The sequence below is a fragment of the Trichomonas vaginalis genome, chromosome IV, assembly GCF_026262505.1.
Source record: "Trichomonas vaginalis G3 chromosome IV, whole genome shotgun sequence".
Classification (NCBI taxonomy): domain Eukaryota; phylum Parabasalia; order Trichomonadida; family Trichomonadidae; genus Trichomonas; species Trichomonas vaginalis.
In genome coordinates this window covers 20,787,766-20,810,765 of record NC_067206.1, presented here as the reverse complement: position 1 = coordinate 20,810,765, position 23,000 = coordinate 20,787,766, and the positions used below count along the sequence as shown (strand labels likewise).

The following is a 23,000-nucleotide window of genomic DNA, read 5'->3' as shown; positions in this document are numbered from 1 at the left end:
TCAGTATGTTTTCCATCCCAATAAAACTCAATATTAATCGATATATCTGAAAAATACGAGGTGTCAAAGTGGTGAATTTCACCTCACTTCGTTTTGCTCCATTAAATTGACTCAATTTCATCCCTTTGCTGAGAATTTTTGTATTTGGAGGATAATAATCTAAATAATTCGAAATATTTGTTACAATAACTATCAGTGCTTGATTTAATGTTTGAATTTGATTGCTTCAAATTGCGCAATTTTAAGTAATTCGGCGTCAGATGTTAATTTTTTGCAAGAAGAATTAAATATATATGTGGGATTTGGTATTGCGTTTGATGTTTTGTTTGTTAATTCGTTGGATAAGGCTTTATCTGGGTTCCACGGATGAATACCATACTGATGCATTGACTTAATCACAAGCATCAATTAAAATTCTTACAATTTTTAACCTTGGTTTTGGGGTATTTGATAAATTATCTTGCTCATATGTGTAAAGCGGAACATATTTTAACCTGTTATTCTTTGATCTCAAAGATGCTGCACATCCTACATCAAATAACTGGAGAACTACTGTGCAGTAAGCTGGAAATGTCAAGAGTTCAATTCTGAAGAGACTCAAAAGTTTGCAAGTAAAATAACTTACTCGGCTGATATGATTATCACCGAATACGATATTATGCTGAGCTGCTGTGATAGCATCAAGACTTGAGCGATATCTCTGGATTTCGATAATAAAAGTTAAATTAAAGATATCCCATATCTTCTTTGTCATCCATCCATAAGATTGTCCTGTAAGGAATGCTCTCACGGAGCGGAGTTCCTGTGAACAATTTTATATTCCTGGAACAATAATAAATGGTTTCATCCGGTATCCTTCAGAATTATATGGGAAGATACTAGTAACAAGCACAAATTCATGCTCTTCTTTGGTTAAAGGAGGGTTGCTTTCAGTGCAGATAACTTTGTAACGCTTTGATGAAGCAGAGATGTTTCATAAATACTCCACTTATTCCATGGATCAATTCCTGCCGTATACTGAAATTAATGTAAGAAGTTAGCAACTGTTGCTGTGTTACAGTACTTTGCTCGTTTTTCCTCATTTTCTTTTGAGCTTTTGATCTCAATGTTGAGATCAGAGCAAACTCTGTTTAACCATGATCTTGAGGGGAGATATACTTCTAGCGAAGTAAACAATTCTTTTTCCTCTTGTTGGAAATTCGTCTGGATGAACAAGGCCAGCTAGATATAAAGCTCTGCTGTATCTATACTCCAGTAATTCGTAGGCAATCTGATAAGCTTCGATTACCTTTTCACATGCAAGACCTTTTGCTCTTTGATTGATTTCACCATAAAAATCAAGTAATTCGACCTCTGAAAGATACGATGGTTCTCCACCATTACATGTGGTTGTCCATACATTTTCCGCAATTGTATGTCGCAACTCTGCAGTTATTGAATCATCGCGTTCCATGTGAAATTCATCTTTGTTATCAGTGTAGCACTTTTTGTTTAGTCTTCTTTTGAAGATTTTACGTTGAATACGAGACAAAACTGCTTTTTCTCAATGAAGTTTACATTTGGCTTTAATGTAATTAAGACTTTTCATGTCACTTTTTGTAAAGTTCATTTTCGGTACGGAACAAATGCATATATTAATGCATTAATTCTAAATGTAATAAATTTTGTATCTTTGAAAATTTCAAAGTTAAAAAAAATTGGACTAATATTATTCGTCTTCAAATGTACTATGCAAATTAAAGTTTTTGGGCTATGGATTCTGTGGGATAAGATTATTGAAATTTTGGATGTTCCTCGAATTGGCCAGAGATTCGAGTGTCAATGCCTTGTTCCATAACATAGTAATTGTGTTTGTGACTGAGCATATTTTTTTCTAAAATATAGAGATTAAAATTGTAAAAATCTTCATTTAAGGAGTTCCTGTTAAATGATTGTGACTTGATTATATTTGTGTCGTTTTTGGTAGTCTCTTTATTCGATTTTGATGAATTTATGTTCGAAATTCGGTATTTAACTAATAAGATTCAGAGTAAAACACTGGAAATCGGATATTCTCTATGCCAATGAACTGGACAATCTGTGTGTTTGGGAGGTGAAATTCCAAATTTTTTTGAAATCCCGAAAATGAAGATCAACCCTTTATTTTTGATTAAGATATTTTACAATTTCAGATTTTTTTGAATACTTTTGATTCGGTTTTGTTAAAAGCATATCAGCTAACTTGTTTTAAAAATCACATATTTTTATGTGGTAAGACGAAATGATGGAAGTGAGGCATATCTCAATATTTTCACCAGATCTTCAGGCATTTAGCATGGATATATAATTGTTATCATGATTTGTATTTAGTAATATTATTTAATCCAACTTATCAAAGCTAAACAAGATAAGAAATGCGTTTTAATTTTTTTTTCAAACAAAATTGAACAAAAAATACACTTAGAAGATATATTTCTTTAAGTTATTTATAGTAATGGAAATAATATGGTATATCTATCATTAACATATAAGCAGATCATACCTCTCTTGTGCCATGCAATTATGAATTAAGAATTTTGTAAATTCAACTGTATATAATAATCTTTTAATTGAAAAACATCATCAGACCAAGAGATGTTAATCATGTGCATCTAATATAATTGTTTTTGTCTAGTGTTGAAAACAGAAATTCATCAAAAGTGACACCTCAGAAAAGCTATAATATTGAATTTTTGGAACTTTTGATAGAGCACGTTTTTAAATATTAATTAAAGTAAATGTATATTTTGTAAAGATTCTTTTTAATAAAAAATAAAATTTTGAAGAAGAACACAAAATCTTCTGAAAAATAATATCACATAAACTCATATTATTTTCTAATATATAACTATTTTATATAAAAATCAAATTCAATGATCTTAAAAGCGAAGGATAAACCTCAAAATTTACGAATATAATGAGTGGGAATATAATGCTTATCTATCATAAAACCATATGAAATATCAATTTTTGCTTTACGCCTAATTTTTGACGACAATTAGCAAAAAATGTTAAATGTTAACACTCAGTCCATTTGAATATGAAAAATAAAATTGACTTTGATTAAATGTTTTTATTTATCATGCAATTCTTCTTGCGACCAAAGATTTGAATAAAATTTCAAAAAATAAGATAGCTTAAAAATAATATACGGTAGTGTTTACTAATAGATGAATAGTATATAAATTCTATTAAAATGGATTTGATCCAAAAAGATATATAAAATTTGATCATAAATAAAATTGTTTAGAAGTCATTTAAAATGATGTAATTATTCAAATTTTGCTAAAACCCATTCCTCTTTGATATATAACTCCCATTTTTGCATTTCTGGCTCGTACCAAAATTTTGAAACTTCGAATAATTCGTTAGGAGTGTAATTACTATTCGTTTTTGGATTAATATCGAGAGATAAATGTGGTGTATTGTTGTATTTTTCAATGAACTGCTGAACTGAGTCCTTGATTTGTTGAATATCATCCAACTCGTCTGGCAAAAACTTTTCTAAGCTTGGCCACAGGCGCTCCACCTTGCCGTTCTGTCTTGGCATATACGGCAAGGTGTGCTTCCAAACTATTCCGTTTTCCTGCATAACCTGGCCGAATTCACCGCGGTTTTCACCGCCGTTATCGGTCCAGATGCAGTAAGGGATAAACTCCTCTAAAAGTTTTCTTAAAATATTCGCTGTTGAGTTGGAAGACTTGTTTTTCAATAATTTAGTTTTGAGAACTTTACGTGTCATATCATTCAATATGGCAAAGAATGGAAAAGAAACATTACCGTGAAGGTAATGAATATCGCAGTGCCATATCAAATTCTTTGATATGGCACGATATTTGGTAGGTGGATCTGCTGGTTTGTAATCTCTTTTTGAAGATAAACCTGATTCCATCATAAATTTTTCCACTTGATGAGGCTTTATTTTTTGTAAATTGTCAAAAATTTGATCTTTTGTCAAATCTTCTATATTTTCAAATTCTTTTGCAATTTCTTCTTTTTCTTTCTCACAATCGGGATTTTGAACAATATTTTGAAACCTTTTAATCAATAAATAAGTTTTTGAAATTCCTCCTTTATATTGTGAAACACAAGAATTAATTAATTGTTTTTGTTCAAATGTTGGTGGATTTGGTTTTCTGCCGCGACTAACTTTTGGTAATTCGATTTCTTGAAGTTGAAATGCTCTTCTTATTGTATTTTCGGCAACATTCAATTTAATTTTACCATTTTCCAATTCAACTTCCTTTCCCACACTTTTGTAATATTCACCTTCTTCTATTCTTCTTTTAGCTTCAAATAGCCATTCTCTGTTTATAGATTTGGCAGTAGTCATAAAAGTGGTCCTTCTTTTGTGATAAGATTCAAATTTGAATGTGGATGATAAATAAAAATCAAAAATAATTGTTATAATTTAAATGAAGAAGTAATTTAAAACGATTTTATTTATGATCAAATTTTATATATTTTTTTGGATCAAATCCATTTTAATAGAATTTATATACTATTCATCTATTAGTAAACACTACCGTATATTATTTTTAAGCTATCTTATTTTTTGAAATTTTATTCAAATCTTTGGTCGCAAGAAGAATTGCATGATAAATAAAAACATTTAATCAAAGTCAATTTTATTTTTCATATTCAAATGGACTGAGTGTTAACATTTAACATTTTTTGCTAATTGTCGTCAAAAATTAGGCGTAAAGCAAAAATTGATATTTCATATGGTTTTATGATAGATAAGCATTATATTCCCACTCATTATATTCGTAAATTTTGAGGTTTATCCTTCGCTTTTAAGATCATTGAATTTGATTTTTATATAAAATAGTTATATATTAGAAAATAATATGAGTTTATGTGATATTATTTTTCAGAAGATTTCATTCTATATGCCTATGAAAAGTACTCTCAAAACTAACTTTTTCCTAATTATAATTAAATCTAGAATATTGTATTATGCTTAGTGTTATTTCATTTTTCTCATTCAATTTAGAATTTACAAATGTCAAAAATTGAGAGCTGTCACTTTTGATGAATTTCTGTTTATTACATAGCATTAATAAAAAAATCATTTGTTCTGATTAATATTTATCCAATAATAATATATATTCATTTTTGAATTTAATTAGCTTTTTTAAAGCTTAATATTTAATAATATTATTATTCAACATTCTTAATAAAATAAGATATATGCTTTATGTCTAATATATGTTTTGTAGAAATTTCGAGGAAATATCAAGGTTTCAACATCACTTCACTTCCACCATTTCGTCTTACGAAAGTTTAATTGTATGATTAAATACTTGGGCCATTCTAATATTTCATCTTTTTGAAATCGATTTTGCTCAATAGGATATGTATTAAAATATTTTTCCAATGCATCCAATAAATTATCCGTGCCATTTATTGATATATCAAGAAAGTCGTTTTGTTTTGTTTCTATCGGGGTAATACGATGTGAAAAGTGACAAAAATATACTATGATTTATATTTCATTGTATAATAAAGTCGAGAAGGGAGTCCTAACCTTAAGAAAGGGCTCTCTTCTCGACTTTCTGCTGCAATCTCACTCGAATTGCGCGTATATACTGCTTCTTTCATTAGAAGTAGTATATACGCGCAACAATATGCCATGGCAAGTGCACTTGTCGCCACTTTTAATGTTTCTCAAATGCAATGCGGGAAGGAGTGGCAATATAGTACTTGGGTAGTTGTGGAGTTATGTGTTAGGAGAGGGAACAGGACAAATTTGCCACACGGCACTTTTTTTTAAAAAAAATTAATGGAGCGGAGCGATACTCTGCTGCAGGAGCCCCAAGGCTCCCAATCATTACGAAAGGGAGCCTCAGGGCTCCTGAGAATCCATCAGCAGAGGCCTTTTCATTTGGCCTCTGCTGATCAAAGATTCGGCGAAGCCATTCTTCGTCTCAGGAGCCCCAAGGCTCCCAATCATTACGAAAGGGAGCCTCAGGGCTCCTGAGAATCCATCAGTAGAGGCCTTTTCATTTGGCCTCTGCTGATCAAAGATTCGGCGAAGCCATTCTTCGTCTCAGGAGCCCCAAGGCTCCCAATCATTACGAAAGGGAGCCTCAGGGCTCCTGAGAATCCATCAGTAGAGGCCTTTTCATTTGGCCTCTGCTGATCAAAGATTCGGCGAAGCCATTCTTCGTCTCAGGAGCCCCAAGGCTCCCAATCATTACGAAAGGGAGCCTCAGGGCTCCTGAGAATCCATCAGCAGAGGCCTTTTCATTTGGCCTCTGCTGATCAAAGATTCGGCGAAGCCATTCTTCGTCTCAGGAGCCCCAAGGCTCCCAATCATTACGAAAGGGAGCCTCAGGGCTCCTGAGAATCCATCAGTAGAGGCCTTTTCATTTGGCCTCTGCTGATCAAAGATTCGGCGAAGCCATTCTTCGTCTCAGGAGCCCCAAGGCTCCCAATCATTACGAAAGGGAGCCTCAGGGCTCCTGAGAAACCTCTTTGAGAAGGTTTTCTTTAAGAAAACCTTCTCAAAGATGATTGTCAGCATTCACTCAAAATCTACCAAGAGTTTCAAAGTTTCAAATCTATCTGAAATGAAGCTTTGAATCTCTTGTATATCTAATTGTAGAGGTACCTTTTCAAAATGTCTTCTATTGATTAAATTTAATCAGTAAAAGTCATTTTGAAAAGGTACATCTCTATAATTGCTATTGAGCATTCACTCTTGGAACCTTGGAGCTCTTGTGTAGTGCATGAAAACTCCAAGATTCTAGAATAAAACATATATCATAGACATAATTTCTTCAAATATAATTTAAGGTTATTTTTTAAAAAATTAGAACAGCGTAATTTAAGGTTATTGAAAAGTGACACTTGACAAATTTATCCCGCACTCTTCAAAAATAAGGAAATTTTGATAAATATCCTCATCGCTATTATCATAAAAGATTCAATATCCCTTTCGATATTTAATGACAAATTTGAAAAGGTGTTTGAAATTCTTTCGGATTTTGTTGAATTTAACCCAAAATTTATTATTAATTGTTTACAAGAAATTTTATTTAACTCTTCTTGTAAAGAAAACTTTGCCAATATTTTGAATGCATTTGAAAATTCCGAGCTTAGAATATATTTGGATGAATGCGAAGATGAAATCGATCCTGAAATTTTTGACTCTCTCAAAATATGTATTCAATTTTAAATGAATCTAATTCTCATCAATAATAACATATGAATAAAAAATAAATGGATTTAATTTTTTTTATCAGTTTCAATAGATTACAGTTATTTTTATTTTCTACAATATCTCATTACCAAATCGTTTTAACTCTTTGTATATCAAAGAATAATAATAAGTGACCTGTAATAACCATACTCATAATGGATTAGACCTCAAATTATTTAAAATGTCAATTCAATATTATTAAATTACAATTTCTTTTATTCTAATAGATTTTAACTAGCCAATCATGATTACAAATATTGTAGCCTTCATTAACTCATAATATCGAAGAATATAACTTATATTCATGGACAATTTGTGATTAATTTCCAATAATATATAAAACCGACTCAAATTAATCATGTTGGCATTAGCGCGCATCGATGCTCAATCTACCTGTAGTATTATAAGCTTATATTCCTATTTTTCAGCATTAAAATTGTGAATTACGTAATTTTGTCATAGTTTTACGTAATTTTAATTTTTTTTGATAAGAAAAAAATGACTTTAAGAAAAAACGAGATCACTCATAATCTTTTTCTCAGAAAACTGCAGAGTATACAACAAATGTACTCAAACGTGCATTAAGCACAATACCTGGTCCCCATTTCGCTCTATGGACCGATAATGGTACAAAAAATAAAGAAAAATTGCAAAAACGTTCCCACTTTTTGAGAGGGATGTTTTGCAAAATAATTTTATGGACATCTCTGGAAAGTTTCATTTCAGTTTGATAATATATCCAACACCTATATAGAAGAGCCTTGCTGATTTGACCTGAAAGAGCGAAAGTTAGTTTTTTGATTTGAAAACCCTGCAATTTAATATTGTTAAGGACTCAATGTAGAAATATGATATAATATCATGTAGAGATCAATCATCTTCCAAAAATCTTCTATGTATGAAAGAAAAAAATTTGCAAAACGTACCTCTCAAGAAGTGGGAACGTTTTGCACACTCTCGAAAATAAAACACAATTTCATTAATTATTATGCGAAAGGGGAATTGAACATATTTTTATTCAACCAGATAATCCTCAGGCCAACAGATTTCGCAAAGAGAATTTCCCCAAACAGTAAGATTTTTCAAAAAAAAGAAATATAATGCGAAGAATTAAGATTAATCACCGAAAAAACAACTGATTTTACTTACTTTAATGATTTTGAAGATATGCAAATTATCAGGAAGAAAGCTCAATATAACAAATAAAATAATATTCTAATTTGCAAGAATGGGTTTAATGACTACGCACAAATACATAGCCTCATACATATCAACAAAGGTCTTGGGTCTCCGAGGTTCTCAATTTCATCAGAAACCGCTATATGATAACCAAGCTTACTCAGATCTACACATAAATACATAGCCTCATACATATCAACAAAGGTCTCTCTACTCTTAAGTTCCAATTCCCAAAATTTTATTTTTATATTTATTGGCAAAAGGTAAAAGTTCCAAATTATCGTATCGTTAATTTTTAATTTGCTTTCAAATTATATTTTTTGTACTTACGTTCAATTTTTATTTTTAATAAATTATTTATATTAAAATTTCGAAATATTCATAAATACATTCAATTCATATAATAATAGTCAATATCATCGTTTTGAGAAGATCAGATCCTACACAAAAACCATGGAGAGGATTGTATTTTCAATGTATGCCTCTGGTCGAGCACTAAAAGCAAAAGCTAGACAGTTTTTAACCTGTATAATAAAAATGTATCATATATCTTTTTGGAAAATAAAAACAAATTTTTATTTATTCAATATTATATAAAAAGGTGTTGATATTGCAGGTTTTTCAGTATGTTTTCCATCCCAATAAAACTCAATATTAATCGATATATCTGAAAAATACGAGGTGTCAAAGTGGTGAATTTCACCTCACTTCGTTTTGCTCCATTAAATTGACTCAATTTCATCCCTTTGCTGAGAATTTTTGTATTTGGAGGATAATAATCTAAATAATTCGAAATATTTGTTACAATAACTATCAGTGCTTGATTTAATGTTTGAATTTGATTGCTTCAAATTGCGCAATTTTAAGTAATTCGGCGTCAGATGTTAATTTTTTGCAAGAAGAATTAAATATATATGTGGGATTTGGTATTGCGTTTGATGTTTTGTTTGTTAATTCGTTGGATAAGGCTTTATCTGGGTTCCACGGATGAATACCATACTGATGCATTGACTTAATCACAAGCATCAATTAAAATTCTTACAATTTTTAACCTTGGTTTTGGGGTATTTGATAAATTATCTTGCTCATATGTGTAAAGCGGAACATATTTTAACCTGTTATTCTTTGATCTCAAAGATGCTGCACATCCTACATCAAATAACTGGAGAACTACTGTGCAGTAAGCTGGAAATGTCAAGAGTTCAATTCTGAAGAGACTCAAAAGTTTGCAAGTAAAATAACTTACTCGGCTGATATGATTATCACCGAATACGATATTATGCTGAGCTGCTGTGATAGCATCAAGACTTGAGCGATATCTCTGGATTTCGATAATAAAAGTTAAATTAAAGATATCCCATATCTTCTTTGTCATCCATCCATAAGATTGTCCTGTAAGGAATGCTCTCACGGAGCGGAGTTCCTGTGAACAATTTTATATTCCTGGAACAATAATAAATGGTTTCATCCGGTATCCTTCAGAATTATATGGGAAGATACTAGTAACAAGCACAAATTCATGCTCTTCTTTGGTTAAAGGAGGGTTGCTTTCAGTGCAGATAACTTTGTAACGCTTTGATGAAGCAGAGATGTTTCATAAATACTCCACTTATTCCATGGATCAATTCCTGCCGTATACTGAAATTAATGTAAGAAGTTAGCAACTGTTGCTGTGTTACAGTACTTTGCTCGTTTTTCCTCATTTTCTTTTGAGCTTTTGATCTCAATGTTGAGATCAGAGCAAACTCTGTTTAACCATGATCTTGAGGGGAGATATACTTCTAGCGAAGTAAACAATTCTTTTTCCTCTTGTTGGAAATTCGTCTGGATGAACAAGGCCAGCTAGATATAAAGCTCTGCTGTATCTATACTCCAGTAATTCGTAGGCAATCTGATAAGCTTCGATTACCTTTTCACATGCAAGACCTTTTGCTCTTTGATTGATTTCACCATAAAAATCAAGTAATTCGACCTCTGAAAGATACGATGGTTCTCCACCATTACATGTGGTTGTCCATACATTTTCCGCAATTGTATGTCGCAACTCTGCAGTTATTGAATCATCGCGTTCCATGTGAAATTCATCTTTGTTATCAGTGTAGCACTTTTTGTTTAGTCTTCTTTTGAAGATTTTACGTTGAATACGAGACAAAACTGCTTTTTCTCAATGAAGTTTACATTTGGCTTTAATGTAATTAAGACTTTTCATGTCACTTTTTGTAAAGTTCATTTTCGGTACGGAACAAATGCATATATTAATGCATTAATTCTAAATGTAATAAATTTTGTATCTTTGAAAATTTCAAAGTTAAAAAAAATTGGACTAATATTATTCGTCTTCAAATGTACTATGCAAATTAAAGTTTTTGGGCTATGGATTCTGTGGGATAAGATTATTGAAATTTTGGATGTTCCTCGAATTGGCCAGAGATTCGAGTGTCAATGCCTTGTTCCATAACATAGTAATTGTGTTTGTGACTGAGCATATTTTTTTCTAAAATATAGAGATTAAAATTGTAAAAATCTTCATTTAAGGAGTTCCTGTTAAATGATTGTGACTTGATTATATTTGTGTCGTTTTTGGTAGTCTCTTTATTCGATTTTGATGAATTTATGTTCGAAATTCGGTATTTAACTAATAAGATTCAGAGTAAAACACTGGAAATCGGATATTCTCTATGCCAATGAACTGGACAATCTGTGTGTTTGGGAGGTGAAATTCCAAATTTTTTTGAAATCCCGAAAATGAAGATCAACCCTTTATTTTTGATTAAGATATTTTACAATTTCAGATTTTTTTGAATACTTTTGATTCGGTTTTGTTAAAAGCATATCAGCTAACTTGTTTTAAAAATCACATATTTTTATGTGGTAAGACGAAATGATGGAAGTGAGGCATATCTCAATATTTTCACCAGATCTTCAGGCATTTAGCATGGATATATAATTGTTATCATGATTTGTATTTAGTAATATTATTTAATCCAACTTATCAAAGCTAAACAAGATAAGAAATGCGTTTTAATTTTTTTTTCAAACAAAATTGAACAAAAAATACACTTAGAAGATATATTTCTTTAAGTTATTTATAGTAATGGAAATAATATGGTATATCTATCATTAACATATAAGCAGATCATACCTCTCTTGTGCCATGCAATTATGAATTAAGAATTTTGTAAATTCAACTGTATATAATAATCTTTTAATTGAAAAACATCATCAGACCAAGAGATGTTAATCATGTGCATCTAATATAATTGTTTTTGTCTAGTGTTGAAAACAGAAATTCATCAAAAGTGACACCTCAGAAAAGCTATAATATTGAATTTTTGGAACTTTTGATAGAGCACGTTTTTAAATATTAATTAAAGTAAATGTATATTTCGTAAAGATTCTTTTTAATAAAAAATAAAATTTTGAAGAAGAACACAAAATCTTCTGAAAAATAATATCACATAAACTCATATTATTTTCTAATATATAACTATTTTATATAAAAATCAAATTCAATGATCTTAAAAGCGAAGGATAAACCTCAAAATTTACGAATATAATGAGTGGGAATATAATGCTTATCTATCATAAAACCATATGAAATATCAATTTTTGCTTTACGCCTAATTTTTGACGACAATTAGCAAAAAATGTTAAATGTTAACACTCAGTCCATTTGAATATGAAAAATAAAATTGACTTTGATTAAATGTTTTTATTTATCATGCAATTCTTCTTGCGACCAAAGATTTGAATAAAATTTCAAAAAATAAGATAGCTTAAAAATAATATACGGTAGTGTTTACTAATAGATGAATAGTATATAAATTCTATTAAAATGGATTTGATCCAAAAAGATATATAAAATTTGATCATAAATAAAATTGTTTAGAAGTCATTTAAAATGATGTAATTATTCAAATTTTGCTAAAACCCATTCCTCTTTGATATATAACTCCCATTTTTGCATTTCTGGCTCGTACCAAAATTTTGAAACTTCGAATAATTCGTTAGGAGTGTAATTACTATTCGTTTTTGGATTAATATCGAGAGATAAATGTGGTGTATTGTTGTATTTTTCAATGAACTGCTGAACTGAGTCCTTGATTTGTTGAATATCATCCAACTCGTCTGGCAAAAACTTTTCTAAGCTTGGCCACAGGCGCTCCACCTTGCCGTTCTGTCTTGGCATATACGGCAAGGTGTGCTTCCAAACTATTCCGTTTTCCTGCATAACCTGGCCGAATTCACCGCGGTTTTCACCGCCGTTATCGGTCCAGATGCAGTAAGGGATAAACTCCTCTAAAAGTTTTCTTAAAATATTCGCTGTTGAGTTGGAAGACTTGTTTTTCAATAATTTAGTTTTGAGAACTTTACGTGTCATATCATTCAATATGGCAAAGAATGGAAAAGAAACATTACCGTGAAGGTAATGAATATCGCAGTGCCATATCAAATTCTTTGATATGGCACGATATTTGGTAGGTGGATCTGCTGGTTTGTAATCTCTTTTTGAAGATAAACCTGATTCCATCATAAATTTTTCCACTTGATGAGGCTTTATTTTTTGTAAATTGTCAAAAATTTGATCTTTTGTCAAATCTTCTATATTTTCAAATTCTTTTGCAATTTCTTCTTTTTCTTTCTCACAATCGGGATTTTGAACAATATTTTGAAACCTTTTAATCAATAAATAAGTTTTTGAAATTCCTCCTTTATATTGTGAAACACAAGAATTAATTAATTGTTTTTGTTCAAATGTTGGTGGATTTGGTTTTCTGCCGCGACTAACTTTTGGTAATTCGATTTCTTGAAGTTGAAATGCTCTTCTTATTGTATTTTCGGCAACATTCAATTTAATTTTACCATTTTCCAATTCAACTTCCTTTCCCACACTTTTGTAATATTCACCTTCTTCTATTCTTCTTTTAGCTTCAAATAGCCATTCTCTGTTTATAGATTTGGCAGTAGTCATAAAAGTGGTCCTTCTTTTGTGATAAGATTCAAATTTGAATGTGGATGATAAATAAAAATCAAAAATAATTGTTATAATTTAAATGAAGAAGTAATTTAAAACGATTTTATTTATGATCAAATTTTATATATTTTTTGGATCAAATCCATTTTAATAGAATTTATATACTATTCATCTATTAGTAAACACTACCGTATATTATTTTTAAGCTATCTTATTTTTTGAACTTTTATTCAAATCTTTGGTCGCAAGAAGAATTGCATGATAAATAAAAACATTTAATCAAAGTCAATTTTATTTTTCATATTCAAATGGACTGAGTGTTAACATTTAACATTTTTTGCTAATTGTCGTCAAAAATTAGGCGTAAAGCAAAAATTGATATTTCATATGGTTTTATGATAGATAAGCATTATATTCCCACTCATTATATTCGTAAATTTTGAGGTTTATCCTTCGCTTTTAAGATCATTGAATTTGATTTTTATATAAAATAGTTATATATTAGAAAATAATATGAGTTTATGTGATATTATTTTTCAGAAGATTTCATTCTATATGCCTATGAAAAGTACTCTCAAAACTAACTTTTTCCTAATTATAATTAAATCTAGAATATTGTATTATGCTTAGTGTTATTTCATTTTTCTCATTCAATTTAGAATTTACAAATGTCAAAAATTGAGAGCTGTCACTTTTGATGAATTTCTGTTTATTACATAGCATTAAAAAAAAATCATTTGTTCTGATTAATATTTATCCAATAATAATATATATTCATTTTTGAATTTAATTAGCTTTTTTAAAGCTTAATATTTAATAATATTATTATTCAACATTCTTAATAAAATAAGATATATGCTTTATGTCTAATATATGTTTTGTAGAAATTTCGAGGAAATATCAAGGTTTCAACATCACTTCACTTCCACCATTTCGTCTTACGAAAGTTTAATTGTATGATTAAATACTTGGGCCATTCTAATATTTCATCTTTTTGAAATCGATTTTGCTCAATAGGATATGTATTAAAATATTTTTCCAATGCATCCAATAAATTATCCGTGCCATTTATTGATATATCAAGAAAGTCGTTTTGTTTTGTTTCTATCGGGGTAATACGATGTGAAAAGTGACAAAAATATACTATGATTTATATTTCATTGTATAATAAAGTCGAGAAGGGAGTCCTAACCTTAAGAAAGGGCTCTCTTCTCGACTTTCTGCTGCAATCTCACTCGAATTGCGCGTATATACTGCTTCTTTCATTAGAAGTAGTATATACGCGCAACAATATGCCATGGCAAGTGCACTTGTCGCCACTTTTAATGTTTCTCAAATGCAATGCGGGAAGGAGTGGCAATATAGTACTTGGGTAGTTGTGGAGTTATGTGTTAGGAGAGGGAACAGGACAAATTTGCCACACGGCACTTTTTTTTAAAAAAAATTAATGGAGCGGAGCGATACTCTGCTGCAGGAGCCCCAAGGCTCCCAATCATTACGAAAGGGAGCCTCAGGGCTCCTGAGAATCCATCAGCAGAGGCCTTTTCATTTGGCCTCTGCTGATCAAAGATTCGGCGAAGCCATTCTTCGTCTCAGGAGCCCCAAGGCTCCCAATCATTACGAAAGGGAGCCTCAGGGCTCCTGAGAATCCATCAGCAGAGGCCTTTTCATTTGGCCTCTGCTGATCAAAGATTCGGCGAAGCCATTCTTCGTCTCAGGAGCCCCAAGGCTCCCAATCATTACGAAAGGGAGCCTCAGGGCTCCTGAGAATCCATCAGTAGAGGCCTTTTCATTTGGCCTCTGCTGATCAAAGATTCGGCGAAGCCATTCTTCGTCTCAGGAGCCCCAAGGCTCCCAATCATTACGAAAGGGAGCCTCAGGGCTCCTGAGAAACCTCTTTGAGAAGGTTTTCTTTAAGAAAACCTTCTCAAAGATGATTGTCAGCATTCACTCAAAATCTACCAAGAGTTTCAAAGTTTCAAATCTATCTGAAATGAAGCTTTGAATCTCTTGTATATCTAATTGTAGAGGTACCTTTTCAAAATGTCTTCTATTGATTAAATTTAATCAGTAAAAGTCATTTTGAAAAGGTACATCTCTATAATTGCTATTGAGCATTCACTCTTGGAACCTTGGAGCTCTTGTGTAGTGCATGAAAACTCCAAGATTCTAGAATAAAACATATATCATAGACATAATTTCTTCAAATATAATTTAAGGTTATTTTTTAAAAAATTAGAACAGCGTAATTTAAGGTTATTGAAAAGTGACACTTGACAAATTTATCCCGCACTCTTCAAAAATAAGGAAATTTTGATAAATATCCTCATCGCTATTATCATAAAAGATTCAATATCCCTTTCGATATTTAATGACAAATTTGAAAAGGTGTTTGAAATTCTTTCGGATTTTGTTGAATTTAACCCAAAATTTATTATTAATTGTTTACAAGAAATTTTATTTAACTCTTCTTGTAAAGAAAACTTTGCCAATATTTTGAATGCATTTGAAAATTCCGAGCTTAGAATATATTTGGATGAATGCGAAGATGAAATCGATCCTGAAATTTTTGACTCTCTCAAAAATATGTATTCAATTTTAAATGAATCTAATTCTCATCAATAATAACATATGAATAAAAAATAAATGGATTTAATTTTTTTTATCAGTTTCAATAGATTACAGTTATTTTTATTTTCTACAATATCTCATTACCAAATCGTTTTAACTCTTTGTATATCAAAGAATAATAATAAGTGACCTGTAATAACCATACTCATAATGGATTAGACCTCAAATTATTTAAAATGTCAATTCAATATTATTAAATTACAATTTCTTTTATTCTAATAGATTTTAACTAGCCAATCATGATTACAAATATTGTAGCCTTCATTAACTCATAATATCGAAGAATATAACTTATATTCATGGACAATTTGTGATTAATTTCCAATAATATATAAAACCGACTCAAATTAATCATGTTGGCATTAGCGCGCATCGATGCTCAATCTACCTGTAGTATTATAAGCTTATATTCCTATTTTTCAGCATTAAAATTGTGAATTACGTAATTTTGTCATAGTTTTACGTAATTTTAATTTTTTTTGATAAGAAAAAAATGACTTTAAGAAAAAACGAGATCACTCATAATCTTTTTCTCAGAAAACTGCAGAGTATACAACAAATGTACTCAAACGTGCATTAAGCACAATACCTGGTCCCCATTTCGCTCTATGGACCGATAATGGTACAAAAAATAAAGAAAAATTGCAAAAACGTTCCCACTTTTTGAGAGGGATGTTTTGCAAAATAATTTTATGGACATCTCTGGAAAGTTTCATTTCAGTTTGATAATATATCCAACACCTATATAGAAGAGCCTTGCTGATTTGACCTGAAAGAGCGAAAGTTAGTTTTTTGATTTGAAAACCCTGCAATTTAATATTGTTAAGGACTCAATGTAGAAATATGATATAATATCATGTAGAGATCAATCATCTTCCAAAAATCTTCTATGTATGAAAGAAAAAAATTTGCAAAACGTACCTCTCAAGAAGTGGGAACGTTTTGCACACTCTCGAAAATAAAACACAATTTCATTAATTATTATGCGAAAGGGGAATTGAACATATTTTTATTCAACCAGATAATCCTCAGGCCAACAGATTTCGCAAAGAGAATTTCCCCAAACAGTAAGATTTTTCAAAAAAAAGAAATATAATGCGAAGAATTAAGATTAATCACCGAAAAAACAACTGATTTTACTTACTTTAATGATTTTGAAGATATGCAAATTATCAGGAAGAAAGCTCAATATAACAAATAAAATAATATTCTAATTTGCAAGAATGGGTTTAATGACTACGCACAAATACATAGCCTCATACATATCAACAAAGGTCTTGGGTCTCCGAGGTTCTCAATTTCATCAGAAACCGCTATATGATAACCAAGCTTACTCAGATCTACACATAAATACATAGCCTCATACATATCAACAAAGGTCTCTCTACTCTTAAGTTCCAATTCCCAAAATTTTATTTTTATATTTATTGGCAAAAGGTAAAAGTTCCAAATTATCGTATCGTTAATTTTTAATTTGCTTTCAAATTATATTTTTTGTACTTACGTTCAATTTTTATTTTTAATAAATTATTTATATTAAAATTTCGAAATATTCATAAATACATTCAATTCATATAATAATAGTCAATATCATCGTTTTGAGAAGATCAGATCCTACACAAAAACCATGGAGAGGATTGTATTTTCAATGTATGCCTCTGGTCGAGCACTAAAAGCAAAAGCTAGACAGTTTTTAACCTGTATAAAAAAATGTATCATATATCTTTTTGGAAAATAAAAACAAATTTTTATTTATTCAATATTATATAAAAAGGTGTTGATATTGCAGGTTTTTCAGTATGTTTTCCATCCCAATAAAACTCAATATTAATCGATATATCTGAAAAATACGAGGTGTCAAAGTGGTGAATTTCACCTCACTTCGTTTTGCTCCATTAAATTGACTCAATTTCATCCCTTTGCTGAGAATTTTTGTATTTGGAGGATAATAATCTAAATAATTCGAAATATTTGTTACAATAACTATCAGTGCTTGATTTAATGTTTGAATTTGATTGCTTCAAATTGCGCAATTTTAAGTAATTCGGCGTCAGATGTTAATTTTTTGCAAGAAGAATTAAATATATATGTGGGATTTGGTATTGCGTTTGATGTTTTGTTTGTTAATTCGTTGGATAAGGCTTTATCTGGGTTCCACGGATGAATACCATACTGATGCATTGACTTAATCACAAGCATCAATTAAAATTCTTACAATTTTTAACCTTGGTTTTGGGGTATTTGATAAATTATCTTGCTCATATGTGTAAAGCGGAACATATTTTAACCTGTTATTCTTTGATCTCAAAGATGCTGCACATCCTACATCAAATAACTGGAGAACTACTGTGCAGTAAGCTGGAAATGTCAAGAGTTCAATTCTGAAGAGACTCAAAAGTTTGCAAGTAAAATAACTTACTCGGCTGATATGATTATCACCGAATACGATATTATGCTGAGCTGCTGTGATAGCATCAAGACTTGAGCGATATCTCTGGATTTCGATAATAAAAGTTAAATTAAAGATATCCCATATCTTCTTTGTCATCCATCCATAAGATTGTCCTGTAAGGAATGCTCTCACGGAGCGGAGTTCCTGTGAACAATTTTATATTCCTGGAACAATAATAAATGGTTTCATCCGGTATCCTTCAGAATTATATGGGAAGATACTAGTAACAAGCACAAATTCATGCTCTTCTTTGGTTAAAGGAGGGTTGCTTTCAGTGCAGATAACTTTGTAACGCTTTGATGAAGCAGAGATGTTTCATAAATACTCCACTTATTCCATGGATCAATTCCTGCCGTATACTGAAATTAATGTAAGAAGTTAGCAACTGTTGCTGTGTTACAGTACTTTGCTCGTTTTTCCTCATTTTCTTTTGAGCTTTTGATCTCAATGTTGAGATCAGAGCAAACTCTGTTTAACCATGATCTTGAGGGGAGATATACTTCTAGCGAAGTAAACAATTCTTTTTCCTCTTGTTGGAAATTCGTCTGGATGAACAAGGCCAGCTAGATATAAAGCTCTGCTGTATCTATACTCCAGTAATTCGTAGGCAATCTGATAAGCTTCGATTACCTTTTCACATGCAAGACCTTTTGCTCTTTGATTGATTTCACCATAAAAATCAAGTAATTCGACCTCTGAAAGATACGATGGTTCTCCACCATTACATGTGGTTGTCCATACATTTTCCGCAATTGTATGTCGCAACTCTGCAGTTATTGAATCATCGCGTTCCATGTGAAATTCATCTTTGTTATCAGTGTAGCACTTTTTGTTTAGTCTTCTTTTGAAGATTTTACGTTGAATACGAGACAAAACTGCTTTTTCTCAATGAAGTTTACATTTGGCTTTAATGTAATTAAGACTTTTCATGTCACTTTTTGTAAAGTTCATTTTCGGTACGGAACAAATGCATATATTAATGCATTAATTCTAAATGTAATAAATTTTGTATCTTTGAAAATTTCAAAGTTAAAAAAAATTGGACTAATATTATTCGTCTTCAAATGTACTATGCAAATTAAAGTTTTTGGGCTATGGATTCTGTGGGATAAGATTATTGAAATTTTGGATGTTCCTCGAATTGGCCAGAGATTCGAGTGTCAATGCCTTGTTCCATAACATAGTAATTGTGTTTGTGACTGAGCATATTTTTTTCTAAAATATAGAGATTAAAATTGTAAAAATCTTCATTTAAGGAGTTCCTGTTAAATGATTGTGACTTGATTATATTTGTGTCGTTTTTGGTAGTCTCTTTATTCGATTTTGATGAATTTATGTTCGAAATTCGGTATTTAACTAATAAGATTCAGAGTAAAACACTGGAAATCGGATATTCTCTATGCCAATGAACTGGACAATCTGTGTGTTTGGGAGGTGAAATTCCAAATTTTTTTGAAATCCCGAAAATGAAGATCAACCCTTTATTTTTGATTAAGATATTTTACAATTTCAGATTTTTTTGAATACTTTTGATTCGGTTTTGTTAAAAGCATATCAGCTAACTTGTTTTAAAAATCACATATTTTTATGTGGTAAGACGAAATGATGGAAGTGAGGCATATCTCAATATTTTCACCAGATCTTCAGGCATTTAGCATGGATATATAATTGTTATCATGATTTGTATTTAGTAATATTATTTAATCCAACTTATCAAAGCTAAACAAGATAAGAAATGCGTTTTAATTTTTTTTTCAAACAAAATTGAACAAAAAATACACTTAGAAGATATATTTCTTTAAGTTATTTATAGTAATGGAAATAATATGGTATATCTATCATTAACATATAAGCAGATCATACCTCTCTTGTGCCATGCAATTATGAATTAAGAATTTTGTAAATTCAACTGTATATAATAATCTTTTAATTGAAAAACATCATCAGACCAAGAGATGTTAATCATGTGCATCTAATATAATTGTTTTTGTCTAGTGTTGAAAACAGAAATTCATCAAAAGTGACACCTCAGAAAAGCTATAATATTGAATTTTTGGAACTTTTGATAGAGCACGTTTTTAAATATTAATTAAAGTAAATGTATATTTCGTAAAGATTCTTTTTAATAAAAAATAAAATTTTGAAGAAGAACACAAAATCTTCTGAAAAATAATATCACATAAACTCATATTATTTTCTAATATATAACTATTTTATATAAAAATCAAATTCAATGATCTTAAAAGCGAAGGATAAACCTCAAAATTTACGAATATAATGAGTGGGAATATAATGCTTATCTATCATAAAACCATATGAAATATCAATTTTTGCTTTACGCCTAATTTTTGACGACAATTAGCAAAAAATGTTAAATGTTAACACTCAGTCCATTTGAATATGAAAAATAAAATTGACTTTGATTAAATGTTTTTATTTATCATGCAATTCTTCTTGCGACCAAAGATTTGAATAAAATTTCAAAAAATAAGATAGCTTAAAAATAATATACGGTAGTGTTTACTAATAGATGAATAGTATATAAATTCTATTAAAATGGATTTGATCCAAAAAGATATATAAAATTTGATCATAAATAAAATTGTTTAGAAGTCATTTAAAATGATGTAATTATTCAAATTTTGCTAAAACCCATTCCTCTTTGATATATAACTCCCATTTTTGCATTTCTGGCTCGTACCAAAATTTTGAAACTTCGAATAATTCGTTAGGAGTGTAATTACTATTCGTTTTTGGATTAATATCGAGAGATAAATGTGGTGTATTGTTGTATTTTTCAATGAACTGCTGAACTGAGTCCTTGATTTGTTGAATATCATCCAACTCGTCTGGCAAAAACTTTTCTAAGCTTGGCCACAGGCGCTCCACCTTGCCGTTCTGTCTTGGCATATACGGCAAGGTGTGCTTCCAAACTATTCCGTTTTCCTGCATAACCTGGCCGAATTCACCGCGGTTTTCACCGCCGTTATCGGTCCAGATGCAGTAAGGGATAAACTCCTCTAAAAGTTTTCTTAAAATATTCGCTGTTGAGTTGGAAGACTTGTTTTTCAATAATTTAGTTTTGAGAACTTTACGTGTCATATCATTCAATATGGCAAAGAATGGAAAAGAAACATTACCGTGAAGGTAATGAATATCGCAGTGCCATATCAAATTCTTTGATATGGCACGATATTTGGTAGGTGGATCTGCTGGTTTGTAATCTCTTTTTGAAGATAAACCTGATTCCATCATAAATTTTTCCACTTGATGAGGCTTTATTTTTTGTAAATTGTCAAAAATTTGATCTTTTGTCAAATCTTCTATATTTTCAAATTCTTTTGCAATTTCTTCTTTTTCTTTCTCACAATCGGGATTTTGAACAATATTTTGAAACCTTTTAATCAATAAATAAGTTTTTGAAATTCCTCCTTTATATTGTGAAACACAAGAATTAATTAATTGTTTTTGTTCAAATGTTGGTGGATTTGGTTTTCTGCCGCGACTAACTTTTGGTAATTCGATTTCTTGAAGTTGAAATGCTCTTCTTATTGTATTTTCGGCAACATTCAATTTAATTTTACCATTTTCCAATTCAACTTCCTTTCCCACACTTTTGTAATATTCACCTTCTTCTATTCTTCTTTTAGCTTCAAATAGCCATTCTCTGTTTATAGATTTGGCAGTAGTCATAAAAGTGGTCCTTCTTTTGTGATAAGATTCAAATTTGAATGTGGATGATAAATAAAAATCAAAAATAATTGTTATAATTTAAATGAAGAAGTAATTTAAAACGATTTTATTTATGATCAAATTTTATATATTTTTTTGGATCAAATCCATTTTAATAGAATTTATATACTATTCATCTATTAGTAAACACTACCGTATATTATTTTTAAGCTATCTTATTTTTTGAATTTTATTCAAATCTTTGGTCGCAAGAAGAATTGCATGATAAATAAAAACATTTAATCAAAGTCAATTTTATTTTTCATATTCAAATGGACTGAGTGTTAACATTTAACATTTTTTGCTAATTGTCGTCAAAAATTAGGCGTAAAGCAAAAATTGATATTTCATATGGTTTTATGATAGATAAGCATTATATTCCCACTCATTATATTCGTAAATTTTGAGGTTTATCCTTCGCTTTTAAGATCATTGAATTTGATTTTTATATAAAATAGTTATATATTAGAAAATAATATGAGTTTATGTGATATTATTTTTCAGAAGATTTCATTCTATATGCCTATGAAAAGTACTCTCAAAACTAACTTTTTCCTAATTATAATTAAATCTAGAATATTGTATTATGCTTAGTGTTATTTCATTTTTCTCATTCAATTTAGAATTTACAAATGTCAAAAATTGAGAGCTGTCACTTTTGATGAATTTCTGTTTATTACATAGCATTAATAAAAAAATCATTTGTTCTGATTAATATTTATCCAATAATAATATATATTCATTTTTGAATTTAATTAGCTTTTTTAAAGCTTAATATTTAATAATATTATTATTCAACATTCTTA

General features: G+C 30.1%; 3 protein-coding genes across 3 annotated transcripts, besides 19 other annotated features; all 3 read right to left on the bottom strand.

Annotated features, from left to right (window-relative positions):
* Positions 1–1,114: 1,114 nt before the first annotated feature.
* TVAGG3_0137680 (uncharacterized protein) lies at positions 1,115–1,453 on the bottom strand (the record flags this gene model as incomplete). Its single annotated transcript, XM_051224179.1, has 1 exon — positions 1,115–1,453. The coding sequence occupies one exon, from the start codon at positions 1,451–1,453 to the stop codon at positions 1,115–1,117; it is 339 nt and encodes a 112-aa protein (XP_051109165.1).
* Positions 1,454–2,653: 1,200 nt separating this feature from the next.
* Positions 2,654–2,691: a mobile genetic element.
* Positions 2,654–2,691: a terminal%2Cinverted (terminal inverted repeat of Banshee-A3 transposon ID:TVAGG3_0137670).
* A 601-nt stretch (positions 2,692–3,292) lies between these two features.
* Positions 3,293–4,351: a mobile genetic element.
* A 682-nt stretch (positions 4,352–5,033) lies between these two features.
* Positions 5,034–5,070: a mobile genetic element.
* Positions 5,034–5,070: a terminal%2Cinverted (terminal inverted repeat of Banshee-A3 transposon ID:TVAGG3_0137650).
* Positions 5,071–5,755: 685 nt separating this feature from the next.
* Positions 5,756–5,789: a terminal%2Cinverted (terminal inverted repeat of MuDR-4N1_TV transposon ID:TVAGG3_0137640).
* Positions 5,756–6,895: a mobile genetic element.
* A 3,244-nt stretch (positions 6,896–10,139) lies between these two features.
* On the bottom strand, positions 10,140–10,478 carry TVAGG3_0137630 (uncharacterized protein; the record flags this gene model as incomplete). The annotated part of the gene is made up of 1 exon (XM_051224178.1): positions 10,140–10,478. One exon carries the CDS (start codon positions 10,476–10,478, stop codon positions 10,140–10,142), a length of 339 nt encoding a protein of 112 aa, XP_051109164.1.
* Positions 10,479–11,678: 1,200 nt separating this feature from the next.
* Positions 11,679–11,716: a mobile genetic element.
* Positions 11,679–11,716: a terminal%2Cinverted (terminal inverted repeat of Banshee-A3 transposon ID:TVAGG3_0137620).
* Positions 11,717–12,317: 601 nt separating this feature from the next.
* Positions 12,318–13,376: a mobile genetic element.
* A 681-nt stretch (positions 13,377–14,057) lies between these two features.
* Positions 14,058–14,094: a mobile genetic element.
* Positions 14,058–14,094: a terminal%2Cinverted (terminal inverted repeat of Banshee-A3 transposon ID:TVAGG3_0137600).
* A 684-nt stretch (positions 14,095–14,778) lies between these two features.
* Positions 14,779–14,812: a terminal%2Cinverted (terminal inverted repeat of MuDR-4N1_TV transposon ID:TVAGG3_0137590).
* Positions 14,779–15,674: a mobile genetic element.
* Positions 15,675–18,918: 3,244 nt separating this feature from the next.
* On the bottom strand, positions 18,919–19,257 carry TVAGG3_0137580 (uncharacterized protein; the record flags this gene model as incomplete). The annotated part of the gene is made up of 1 exon (XM_051224177.1): positions 18,919–19,257. One exon carries the CDS (start codon positions 19,255–19,257, stop codon positions 18,919–18,921), a length of 339 nt encoding a protein of 112 aa, XP_051109163.1.
* A 1,200-nt stretch (positions 19,258–20,457) lies between these two features.
* Positions 20,458–20,495: a mobile genetic element.
* Positions 20,458–20,495: a terminal%2Cinverted (terminal inverted repeat of Banshee-A3 transposon ID:TVAGG3_0137570).
* A 601-nt stretch (positions 20,496–21,096) lies between these two features.
* Positions 21,097–22,155: a mobile genetic element.
* Positions 22,156–22,836: 681 nt separating this feature from the next.
* Positions 22,837–22,873: a mobile genetic element.
* Positions 22,837–22,873: a terminal%2Cinverted (terminal inverted repeat of Banshee-A3 transposon ID:TVAGG3_0137550).
* Positions 22,874–23,000: the final 127 nt, after the last annotated feature.